This window comes from Balaenoptera ricei, chromosome 12 (assembly GCF_028023285.1).
Source record: "Balaenoptera ricei isolate mBalRic1 chromosome 12, mBalRic1.hap2, whole genome shotgun sequence".
Lineage (NCBI taxonomy): Eukaryota > Metazoa > Chordata > Mammalia > Artiodactyla > Balaenopteridae > Balaenoptera > Balaenoptera ricei.
Window position 1 is genome coordinate 43,322,011 of NC_082650.1, and position 13,174 is coordinate 43,335,184.

A 13,174-nucleotide genomic window follows, 5' to 3' on the forward strand; every position below is an offset into this window, starting at 1 on the left:
TGGTGTCACTGGTGTTCTTTTACTTTCCTTTGACTAGACTAGATTTTTAAAACATTATTTTTAATTCTTAAAAATAAAAGCGAGGTAAGATGGTTTCTCAGGACATATGCACTAAGGCACCAGGCTGGGGAGATGACTCAGAGAGTGCAAATTAGTCCCACCACAGGCAGCCGTGAGCCCAGAGGAGCGGCCTCAGTTCCCCAGGCCTCCAGCTCAGCATCGGTAAAAAGAAAGGCTGTATTCTTAATGATCTTTAAGGTCTTTCCTGCTCTGTGGTCCCATTACTGCATCTTCAGGGAAAGGTCAAATCTCTTGTTTTGGACTCTAGGACAAAACCAAAACCAAAACCAAAGCAAGCATCACCCACGGCAAGAAAAGTGAAGCCCCAGCGCACCACGAACTGGCGTTGGCTGACCCACTGCACACTTTTTCTTCCTCTGACGCTAGACTTGCACGTCAGCTAACACTTGTTCACACGTCCTTCAACACAATATGGCAAATGGGATAAAGGGAACGCTTAAGCTAGTTATTAGATTTCTGACTAATCTGTCCACCTGTTCCACAGCAGGACATTTTAGCTCTATTAGGTCTTAAATTTCACTTGAGTCTCATGATTACATAACCAGACCCAGTCGTTCTGTTCAGTAGAGTAAATCAAAGAAATAAAAACAAACAGCATCAATAAATGAATGTTATCTTCTTGCTTTTAATTACTCTTTGTATCTTGCAATTGGCCAATATTATTAGAAAATAACAGAATCTGTTAAAAAATGCTTTCCAAATCCAGAAAATATGAAACATGTTTATTACCCCACTTGCTCCATTGAAAAAAAATCTTTTTACTTTGATAAAATGGCAACCATAGGAGCTGTCCAAGAGACTATATGATGGGGATTACTGATGTGGAGAGAGGGAAGGGAGAGAAACGCATTGACAGATACTGGGAGATATAGTCTTGGATTTTGGTTTCTTAACTAAGACACTGGGAGCGCTCCACCAAGACACAGTGATGAGAGCTTGGCACTCTTCGGTGATTTCCCGTGGAGCATGGGGAGGCCTTGATGGGAGGCTGATCCCCTTGATGCCTCCTTGCCTCTAGGGTCCATGAGTTCCAGTAGCTGCTACGCCATCTCCTGGTTTCCCAGAAAGAAAGTGCAATGCCAAGCCTAAGCCTCCTGCCCTGTCTCCACCGCTTCCCTTTTGTCTATATTTTTGTAAGATAAGAGAGGGCAGGACAGCCCGTCTCCTTTGCTTGTCATTCATTCGCTCATTTAATAAACATTTATTCACTGAATTTTATGTGCCTAGAACTGAACCAAGCAGTAGAACATTGTAGTAGGTCAGGATGAGGTAGGAGGACAAAGATGGCCATGGTGTAAAAACACTCAACCCGTACCTGTGCTTCTGAAAGAAAAGATGAATATTTGGTTCCTTTTCTAGACCACCTGAGCCTCATTTCCAGTCAGAACTTAAACGAATGGTTTTATCATGTGTTCCCTTCATCATCTTGGACCACAGGAGATTGACATTTTAATGGCAATACGAGGGCTCAGAATAAAACTACCTTTTGATGACATATTTAACTAACACTGAATTATAACAGAACCTTGGTGGACATGCACGTGACATCCACATAATTAGAGGACAAATTATTTTTTATTAGTGCTACTACTATTAATATAAAATTAATTTATACTCATGGACCACTGCATGTGAAGTGTTACCAAGCACAGGTAACATCCTGGCTCTGAGAATCACAAAGGTCAATGCAGCTGTAACCTGCAGCTGGCTTCCTTTCCCAGCCGCCTTCCTCTCCTCCCTACAATCCCTTCTCTCTATTGATTTTCACTTAATTGTATCATCTCAGGAGAAATTAAACGGCAGGACTCTGTGACAGACACAAGGGCTGGGGAGCCCTTGAAGTCACTAGAGATAACCCCAGGGGCAGTCGTGCATAATTCTGTAGCACCTGGTGTGCCTTCAGAGGCCATTCTGTCAGCAGCAAGTCAACCCTGGATGCTTCAGGGTCAAGGGTAGGTAAAGTGATGCAGGGAGCTTTATGTCACTGTTGTCCTTGTTCGGAGAAGCAGAATTTGACTGAAGCTGTCAGTTCCATGAAAGCTCATAGAAGCTGGAGATGGCTCAAACGGCCAGCTTCAGAGTGGAGAACCACCTGTATTTTCACCCGGGCACACACTTCCCAAGCATGCCCATAAGCCAAGCTCTGTGCTCACTGCTGGAACCCAGGTGTCTTGGTATAGACACTGAGGGGATATTTCAGGGCTGAGGGTAGGTCAGTCCCGTCTAGGGCTTGCTGAGTGATCATTATTAGAGCATCACCTGGGATCTTAAATCCTTGTCCTAAATTTTTTTTAGAGAAAAGTGACTTTAGAAACAGGTGGCATCTAGATGCTCTGGCTGACTATTAAGTAGCTCAAAGTCTGTCTGGTATTTTCCACCAAGTCCATCTGGAGATCAATTAACCATGTCTTTTGTGCAAACTGCTCCCTTCTGAAAAGGTTTTTATGGGTTCAGAATGCCCATTACCTTGTTTTCTTCTGTGCCTTTTTGTTAAGTTCAGTTTTTTTCCTTTACTAAAGTGCCACTTTTTAATGATCACGTCAGTTTGGTGTTTCTCAGCTGGAGCAAATTGCTGTCATTTGTGTCTCACCACTGCCTCGGGGCACTTTTTCTTTCCAGTTGGTCTTTAACCTAATAACATACTTCTGTGTCTACACTAATGGCATCTGGGCGATGATAATGGGCAGAGGCTCAATTAAGAAACATTATGAATCATACAGTTCAGTCTCTTCTAGTGTGTACGAATCCCTAAAGTGACAAGGGGGTGTCCTTTTCTTTTGTCCCTTGCAGTCTAAGTCCTTTCCTTGTTTGTGCCTCACCGCCACCCCCGTCACTCTCCATACGTTATTTCTCAGGTTTACTAAAAACAGCATCTCAGGTGAGCAAACCCCTTACCTATTTGCCAATCCCAGGGCACCTTTAACAGCTCCTTGTGCTCCATTATAGCTCTGCGAATTGAAAGAAAGCAGACCTGATAAGCAATGCGTCCTACTTCTTTTTTTCACTTACCAGATTTATACAAATCATGAAGCAATCAATTGAATTTCAAAAATTACTCTGGATCACGCAGAGGCAAGTCTCATTAGGCAGCCCAGCCCAAGGTTTATCCCTGCAGGATCTTGTTTGGTGAGTGAGCCAGTGGGCATGGTGGAGCACAGACCCTCCGCAGTCCTTCTCACCCAGTCTGCCTCTAGCCTTTGCTTCTTCTTGCTTAGATGCTTTCTCAAAAGTATATGGCGAGGTTGCAGGTTTAATCAGTTTTCTGATTGAGCACTCTTCAGGGCAGTGGTTCTCAAACTTAAATGTACAAAACCGCCACCTGGAGAGCACGTTAAAACAGTTTCCTGGGCCCCATCCCTCGAAAGTCTGATTCAGTAGATCTGGGTGGGGCCCATGGATGTGTGTTTCTGACAAGTTTTCATGTGGTGCCAGTACTGCTGGTCAGAGAACTACACTCTGAGAACCACTGTTCTGGAAGAGGACCAGGAGGGGAGGGGGCACGGCTCCACCAGTGTCCCTTTGGTTTCAGTGTGCCCTCAGTGTATCCCGTTTGCCAAACACACTCATATGTCACTTCCACTATTTTGGCAGCAGTGTTTCTGAAGGGCTCTGTCAGCTCTAATGGCCTATAACTGAAGCAGATGAGTGCTAGATCTCTGAAGATATTTTTTGGATTCAAGAATAATAATCCATAAAATGAGACATCCATCTACACAATGTTGGTTATGAACAGTTGAACTAGGCTATTTCTTTTCCTCTTACAAAGCTGAAGCACCAAATTTAGGAACTTTAAAATGCCAGCATGCTTTCAAAATGAACCAAAAATAAATCTTTCTTAGGGAGTCTTCCCATGTCCTTGCCTTGTTTGCTATGGAGTTTTTCACCTGTATCTCAGGATACCGAAGTTTGGAGGATTCTTGGAAACAGCCTATTTGCAAAACCAGTTTAAAGTGATGCCAAAATAGCTTCCATAAATAATTTCAGACATTGCCCCAGTACAAAGAACTTACTTTGTAGAAAGTGATTTGGTGAAATCAGAATTACTTGCTTTGCAGAGAGGGATTTGCTGAAATTAGACTGGAGGTTATACTATCCTTCTTTATCTCTTATGTGAAACTAAAATCCATGGCCTTTATTGATGGAAAATTATGCTTTGTTTGACACTTATTCTCGCAACAACTTCTGAGGCCTAGTCAGTGATGACTTATACGTTCCAATGTCAGAATTATTGCTAAATTGTTGTTTCTGACTTTTTGATGCTTAGTGAATGCCTGTGTTATATCTTCACTCGTTTAAGGAAAATGGAAACACTAAATTTCTAAGAGATGAATTTGGTTTTTGTTTTTCGTTTTTGTTTGTTTTTTTTTTTTGGCTGTGCCGCACTGCTTGTGGGATCTTAGTTCTCCTACCAGGGATTGAACCTGAGCCATGGCAGTGAAAGTGCTGAGTCCTAACCACTGGGCTGCCAGGGAATTCCCTAACAGATGAATTTGAATATGGTTCACTTGTGCAAATCCATGCACAATAAAAGAAAAAAATTTATAAAAGGAAAATTTAAACTATGAGTTTTCTAGTGGTGGTTACTAGTAAGACTAGTTTACTGGTTGTCAGTAGTAAACAGAATGCCCCTTTTTGGAAGTGCATCAAACCATGGCATTTACACTTAGTTTGTCTGTTTCTCTAAGTAAAACCTCATTGGCTGGTTTGGGAGAATCAACGTACTTCTCATGCATTCTTGTAAATTATCTTCAAAGTCCACTAAATATATCCATTAAAAATTCATTTAGTTTGGAGGAAATTTACTAATAAAGATATTGCGTTTTTCAGATTTCATGTGGGAGGTTGGTGACAGGTTTCTACCTGTGATTTTTGTAAAATAAAGTGAACAACCATACCCCAAATGAAAAACAAATTGTAAGAATAAGCTCTAAGAGTATCGACTGCCTGAATTTCTTATTTTTACTCACAACTGAATTCCACTGAAAAATGCCCCGAAGAGTCCAATCATTCCCAGGAATTCCACTCGGCTCAGGGTTCGGATGATGTATTCTTCCCAGACGTTAGAGATACCGTAGAGCGTGGCTCCCCCTAAGACCAGAAGGTCCCCTACCAGCTTATTTTCCCCTAGGAACCAAAAAAAAAAAAAAAAGAGGAAGCTTTATTAAAATTTTCCTAACAAGAATCTGGCATCGGCAAAATCAGCTTCCTATGCCTATTCTTTTCTGACATTTTTATAGAAGTTCTGTATTTTGCCAACTGAGATTTAGTAAAGTCCGTTTATGTGTGCTCCAGTTACGTTGTCATACAAAAAGGTTGCCTACATCCCCAACAAGAAGTCTTCCCTAGCTAAGAAAGGGACCAGTTTCTTCTAGATTGTACCCTCTCCATAAAGCCCCATGTCTTCTGTCTGAGTGAAAGGGATTATGGGTTGAAATGTTCAACTCCCCTAAAGTAAGTAACATAAGGGTGAAAATATATGTAATTCATTATCACATTAGTATTTTTCTTCTTTCATAAAAATATCTATTTGTTCTAAATTCAGTTTTGGTTAGTTTTGGTTCCTGTCCAATCTCTCATAAATTACGCACCTAGCTATTTCCTATACTTAGGCCAACTCTTTCCACTCCAGGAAGTGTGAAGCTAGGGAAGGACAGTGGAAATCAGCAGCCGGTGGCCTCACGGTGGGCTTGTACCCAAGGAGCCTCCAGCTGTGTCCTCTGTAGTTGGCTCATCGGAGCTCAGCAGACATGCAGCTCTGGGGCAGAAGAGGTGCGGGATTGGGAGGGCGCTCTCTCCAGCGTGATTCTAAGGAAGAGACCCACCTTAGAGTAGCCTTGGATTTCCAGATTAGCTGGAACAACCTAAAACTGCAGAGCCAGATGTTCACTGTACAGTTGGGGCCACTGCACATTCTCTAGGAAGAGGTTTCACATAAAAGAATCTGGGCTGGGCTTGGGGAGAGACCTCTTCACTCTAATTACTGTCACTTTTTCTAAGACAGCGTCCCACTGCTGGTAAGAATCAGAGAGAGAAAAGATACCCCGGAAGGCAGGAGAGCTTGCTGGAGTTCAAGGGAATGGAGCTGAGAGCGTGGAACTGCGAGGGCTGGGAACCCTCCCGGGGCTCATGGGGAGTGGGTGGCCCAAGAACATGAGGAGGCTCCAATGAGGAACCAGACCTCACGGCTGTGTCCCTGGGTGTGTCTTCCAGGGAAATGAAGGTTGCTGTTACAGAGCAACCTGATGAATCTTTTTTTATGTGTCAACTAGGAAATCATGACAAAACTTCTAATTTTAAGGAGTTCATTTGCGGAATAACCCATAAAGTAAAAAGTATCCATTACTAAGACTATAAAATTATAATGAACATGATTCAGTCACTTTTCAATAAGGATCCATTTCAGAGTCTTGTGATGACATGGGGCCATTATTATGAATATCAATTATTGTTGTATTAGTGAAGTGTGGAAGTGCTGCTCGAAAGAATTCTTGGTTACATGAAATTAATTTTATATGAATAGATTCAGGAAAGTTAAATTATAATAAACTATTTTAATAGAAATTAGGGAAACATCAGTCCATCTTTTAAAAGTCCTAAAAAGAGGCCACACTGTTTCAGTGAATAGTCTCAACAATCTTTTTCAAACTCCACATTTATATCATTATGGCCTATTCTGTTAAGCCTTTGACTATATGAAATCTACTGCCGAGTACTTTGAATTTTCACCAGTGCAGTGATAATTATTGTTAATAATGATACAATTTTGTGTAACTGCAAGTTTAGAAGTATTTCCCAAGTTATCGGTAACAAAGTGATTAAATATTACTTATTAAAATTGTACTAGTAAGTGTATTTATCAGTTTTTAAATCATTTGAAAGTGGGTACCTATACATATAGCATGTATGAAATCTTAGATGATTAAATATAGTTAAACTAACTAGGACATGATTTTATCCAACCATATTATATAATGCAGTGTTTGATATAGTATTTTGTACCTACAATTTGTATCTAGTTAACTGGAAATTACAACATATTACTCTATGTTTTGTGCCTTATTAATGCAATAGATATCTGACACGGTAGAGTCAATTTCTCTGAAAGTTCACAGGGAAAATTATATCTAGCAAGTGTGTCATTTACGTATGGTTGAAACCACAATGAGTGATAATGATTTGCAAATTTGGGGCAAATGTACACATTTGAAATTATGAGAAGTTCATTCAACCCAGTGCCTTCTTTCTCTCCTCTGAATTTCACACCATTGTCACTGCATATGGCCCCCACTGCACTTTGCTCCACGTCTATTATTTGTTAACTTGCCTGTCTTCCCCTTCCTGTTTTCTTATACAGTAGGGTTGAAGGGCCTACTGTGACTTACTTCGCTTTATATTCTCTGCGGTCCCTAGCACAGATCCTGGCACATTATAAGATCTCAGTAAATGCTTAAATGAGTTGAGCTGATGGAAAAGGTCTTAATACATCTCATGGTAAAGATTTTGAGTGGTGACATCTTTCAATTCAGGTAGACATGGGTTCTAATCACATCTCTGTCACTTATTAGTTGTTAAACATTGGGCAAGCTATAGAGTCTTTCTGACTTGTGTTTCCTTAATTAAAATGAGGTTATGGCGAGGATACCATAAAATAGTGTCAATAAGATTTAAAAATGCAAAATAATGTAAAATGCTTAACATAGCATCTGGCACTTATTAAATGTTCAGTAAATGGTGGTTAAAAAAGAGTGAATAAATCGTTCCCTTTGAATCACCACCTGTCTGTTTGGGTTGGTCATTTCTCATTTTGGATTGCTTCTTAGTTCTAATCAACCCAGTCATGACAGCTTTGCAAGAGTTGGTTTTCCTTATTAGATTTTTGATTAAGTACTAGAAACACCATGTTTGGAGGGATACTTGTGTCTGTGTGGTTGTGGGAGGAGAAGAGGGAATATTATTTAAAATCATTACTTACCACTATTTCAAGAATAAATGGTGAATTATAGTATTCTAGAGTGTTGAAAGAGTGCTAATGCAATTTATGAAAATGAACCCATCTCACTGAATATTTTTGAGTTTTAAATACGACCAACTGCTTTGTTTTCCTGGGATTCTCTTGGTTTTAGCACAGAAAGTCCCACTTCTGGGGAAACCCTTCCATTCTGGCCTATCTGGGACAGTCATTCATCCTAATTTACTGCAATTGAACAATGGTACCTTTCTTACATGAGTCACAATTATGGAAGAATAAGTATTAAGTGGTGTAGCAGAAAGATTTCACATCTAGGCCACACCATTTAGTACTGGTGTGTACTTGCACATGTTTCTTATCTTCCCTGAGCCTTGATTTCTTCAGCTGTAAAAATGAGAATAAAAATACTTTCTTTGCATAATTAGGAGGATTAAATGAGATGATGTACAGGAACGTGCCTGGCACCAATAAAATTGTGACTTTTAAAAATTATGTTTAATTATCTAATTCTTTGAAAATGTTTTCTCTCTTTTGAAATAAATATAAAATTATGTCTGGTAGTAAAGAAAATGTCATTATGGTTATCTAACATCTTTGATAAGTGAACTATAAGATGCAATAAATGTATTGTGGTAGAAAGAAGATACTTTGAAAAGCAAGAAATACATTTTATGATAAGGATCTATTTTAATTGAGTTTTATCTTAATCTTATTTTCTAACCTTCCCTTTTATATCTATAAGTTTTCCAAGGAAAGTAGAAATGTCATGGAGAAATCTCTTTGGCCTTATTAAGTCATTTTTACACCCTCCAACATCCATCATATTCTCAGGAGCCACTTTATTGCATGCCTTTCCCCCATGCATCAATAAATGCAGAGCTGGTCTCTCAGAGGAGACTTATAATGCGGAGGAAGGTGGGCAAAGAGGGAATGCACATATTAGTCCCACCGATTAGCAATGACAAACTTGGAAAAAGACATCTTCTTTCAGCTGAGCTCAAAGGCATGGGAGCTCCTATAGTGGATGATCAGTTGTTCCTGAGACAAGCATAGAATTGGAATGTAAGTGTTTTTGTGTCTGTCCCACTTTGTAGACCATTCCACAGGCTCCAAGGCAGAGTCTCCACAGCTGATATCAAAAGTGCTTGAGGACAGAATTTTCAAAATCCCAAGCTAAGGAGAACCGTGGACTAAGCAATATAAAAAGGACTAAGTCAGTCATCTTTTCCTGATACAGTGATGACAATTTAAATCGGGTTGAATGCCTGATTAAAGTTCTGGTGAGTGCCTGAAGGATTTTAGAAAAGTTCCGTCCCTGGCGAATTAATGCAATTGAACCAACTCTACGGTAAGAGTGGTAACAAATGGAACATTTTTGATAGGGATGAACACAAAGATTATATTGTCCTCAAAATCAGTGTGTTATTTTCTTTTTTCAGGACATTTTATAAGATAGCTTAAATTGCTGCCTAATTTAATATTTTTGTAGCTGTAAGCATGCCCAATCATTATTTTGTAAAATGAGCCCTTGGATCCTAACTTTGGGCTGCTGTCAGGACATTATGCCATGTAGTTAGGCGCCATCAGATGAGCATGGAAGGTACTCAACAATGAAAAAACTTAATTCTGTTAACACTGGTACTTCATATGTTACAACAGGAAAGATGCTGTGGGCTTTAAACAGATTCACACGGACAGTTAAAACTCCGCTCCACCATGTTTCAGCTGCCCTGCACTCTTTTTAAAAATGACCACGTTTGAAAGACTCCCAAATGGACTTTCTTTTTCTTAAATAGTACTAGTACCGCTTTCCTAACACTTCAATTGAAATCAAGAAAACATTTTTTTACAGGATTAGTGAATACAACCTAGTGAAATCAATTCAAATTTGTTTAACATTTTGGGCGTAAATATTTAGATTTATAATGACAATTGTCTTCCTTGACTATGGATACAAAATGATGGCCAGGGTGAATAGCTAGAGTTCAGCAAAGCAAAATTTTCATAAATAAGGGTACATGTTGCTCAGTCTGTACTTACACAGTTCAAGCAAAGCTGAGAAAGTGTAATTAAATTATGACTTTATAACAACTGGGCATGTTGTATCAGACAAAAATATTTTCTGATTGGTCCAAAGAGATGATCTATATTGGGATCATGATGGGTATAGAGCAAAAACTAGCCTTTCATGTAATATATATCAATATCCCATGGAACCACTATTTCATAGAACAGAATTTGGGGAAAGCTGGCATAGGTATTTTTAGTCCATCTGTTGAGGTGGGGACTGATTACGTTGTGTAGGCAGCATATGGAGAGGACAGAGGCTGTCTCTCTTTTGCTGTGTTTTATCTTCAGCTCCCAGCAATGTGGGAGAGGGAAGGAAGCCTGCCCAGGAGGTCAGAAGACTTGGGTTCTAGTCTCAGCTCTGTGACCTCGGGCAGCTCACTTGGCTTCTCTATGTTTTGGAGTTTTTGTGTGTCAAATACAAATGAGCCAAACAAGGTTCCTTTCAGTCATAAAGTTCTATGGTGGAACTTAAAAATATAAATAACTTTCATTTCAGGTATTTCTTATGACCTAGTCTCAAAGAGAAATGCCTCAATTTTAACTTTTTATCTCTAATTCCCTAGAAGAAAAGGCAATTCCCAAACTACAGAAGAGTGGGTACTTTCTATCCTATTCCTGATGTTAACAAAGAACGTCAATTTTTTCTTGTCCCCTGAAACCTTCTGTAACTCAAGGATTTTTGGTACATTTTAAAGAATTACAGTGCTTTAAAAGTGGTCCTCTGGAAAGCGTTCTGGATCAGGGCTCCTCAGAAGATTCATAGCAATTTGATGAGTAAACCTTGAAGCTTTGTAGGTCTACAAGATAATGACCTGTAACTGCCACCCAAAACCTCCCCACAAATAAACCAACAAGAAACATGCATGAGGAGACTGCACTTAGCTCTCCCTCATAAAATTATCGAGAATTCCTAATCTAGGCTCCAAAGTTTAAATATCCACTCTTAAGCCTGTATACCTACCTTCACCCAGTAGTCTGAAAGCTCAGTCTTTCTCTGACGCGGGAGAGAAGGCGTTGGCAGGTGGGGTGTGGGGAAGGTCCCTGTGGCTCGGGAGTGGCCTGACCCACTGACACCATCTCTTACTAGCTGGTCTGGATCAGGCAGCTTTGATCCCCAACACATACTCCAAGTGGGTCCTGACTCTCAGCTTTAAACACCATCTGAATGTTTCTGAGTTCCTGTAGAATGGGCATGAAAGCTGTATTTTGCTTCCTTTGTTCACTAAAGAAATATGTATGAAGCACCTCCTATGTGCCACTGTCTTAGGTGTAGGGAACAAACACGAGTAAGACACAGACAGTAGGAAGCCCAGGTTCCTTGTTTCCACCATGAACCGTGAACATTCCACGTCTTGCCTTGGTCTCACCCACAGAGGCAAGTAACCCGGTGAACACGGAGACTCACCTGCTCCCTGATGCCTTCCCACAAGCACATCTGCGCCCGCCATGCATCCCATTCCCAGGATGCAGACGATGATGCCGAGGAAATGCACAGCCTTGTACCGGATCAGCAGGAAGAACCAGGAGAGCAAAATCACAACCGGGATCACAAAACAGTCCAGGAGCTACAGGGAGGGAAGGAGGGAAGCAACAATAGGGAGTTCAGAGGGAAACTTTCCATATAATGGAAACTATCAGAAAAATAAGTTTGCTCTGTAGAAAGGGCATTTCCCCTGGATCTGTGTTTTTGGGTCGACCCAAAATTGATGCAATTAAAACAGACTCTGAAACAAATGCACATGAACTTTACTTAAATATCCCCCAGCCGTGAAGAAAAGGGGAGAAGGCAAATCAATAAGACAGGCTGGTGGTGAAGATTCTCCTGCCCCTATGGTGTCAGGGCAGCTTGGCATCCACCTTCCTCAGCACCCTGGCCGACTCCACAGGGACACTCAGATGTGGGGAGAATAGACGGAGCCGTTTTAGATGGTCCCAGCACTCTGGGAGTAGATCTGGGAATGGGAGGTGAGGGGGCAGAGGTCTTATAATAGTTATAAATTATTAGAATCTAGGCAAAAGTTGAATTTAATTTCTCCCAGAACTTTCTCTCCACTACCAATAAAAGTTACTTTAATCTCTCTTTGAAATTTCACTCTTTATAGGAAAAAAACCGCTCTAAATGTAAATGCAAATATTAATCTCAAAAGTTTACAAATACTTTTAAAATACCGTATAAAAAAAGTTAAAAACAAAAAGGAGGGAGAAAAAAGAATGAACAGAGTATTTAAAAAATCTTTGACTTCATTTCCTATATATTTTGTGCAAATAGTGAGATTCCACCTGAAATGGAAGCCCCAAGAGATGGTGGAAAGTTTGTCCCGGTCATGCAGCGAGACAACATAATGAAATGGGAAGACCTTTGTGTCAGGAGCCAGAAGATCTGAATGTGAGTACTAGATCCTTACTTAGAGCAGTGTGACCTTGGGCAAACCACAAATTCAGGAAGCCTCAGTTACCTGTTAGTATAATGAAGATAATAGTTCCTACTGACTTTCTCTGAAGATCATTGTGAAGCTCGAAGATAACACATGTGGAAGCATTTTGTAAATTATGAGAACCTCAATGCCAGTCTATACCCTGCTTCCAAACACATGCTCTGGACTCCACAGAACTGGTTGTCTCTACCACACCTCGGTAAGATGCAGTGACTTCTGGTTACTCCATGTGAGGCAGGGTCTCCACTAGATACACGGGTGGCCCCCAGGACTCCAGACTCCATGTACCAAATGAGAAACTGGTGATCTGGTCCCACTGCACAGTGCAGCTCCTCTGCTAGAATCCTAAACAGGTGGCCCTACCAGCCAGTAGCCAGATCCAGGGCAGCGATCCCTAACACTCCTTCACTCTTACTGTCTATATCCTATGGATCATTAAATCCTGCCAATTCACCTTCTAAACACTTCTTAAATCTACTCACGCCACTTCCACCACCTAGACCGAACTAGCATCATCTCCTACCTGGAGCAAGCCCTTCCTTCCTGCCTCGGGTCTTCATGCATCCCCCTCCTTCTGGAATGCTCCATCTAATTCTTGAAGTTCTGCCTCCTTCTTCAG

General features: G+C 40.6%; 1 protein-coding gene across 4 annotated transcripts in view; it reads right to left on the reverse strand.

Annotated features, from left to right (window-relative positions):
* The window catches only part of SLC35F1 (solute carrier family 35 member F1), a 398,845-nt gene that overhangs the window by 35,754 nt on the left and 349,917 nt on the right, over positions 1 to 13,174 (reverse strand). For all 4 annotated transcript variants that reach the window (XM_059941968.1, XM_059941969.1, XM_059941971.1 and 1 more), the window contains exons 4-6: positions 11,526 to 11,685; positions 5,049 to 5,205; positions 2,977 to 3,029 (exon numbers count right to left, since the gene is read on the reverse strand). In XM_059941968.1, coding sequence (XP_059797951.1) covers positions 2,977 to 3,029; positions 5,049 to 5,205; positions 11,526 to 11,685 — 370 coding nt within the window. The remainder of the gene's footprint in view (positions 1 to 2,976; positions 3,030 to 5,048; positions 5,206 to 11,525; positions 11,686 to 13,174) is intronic.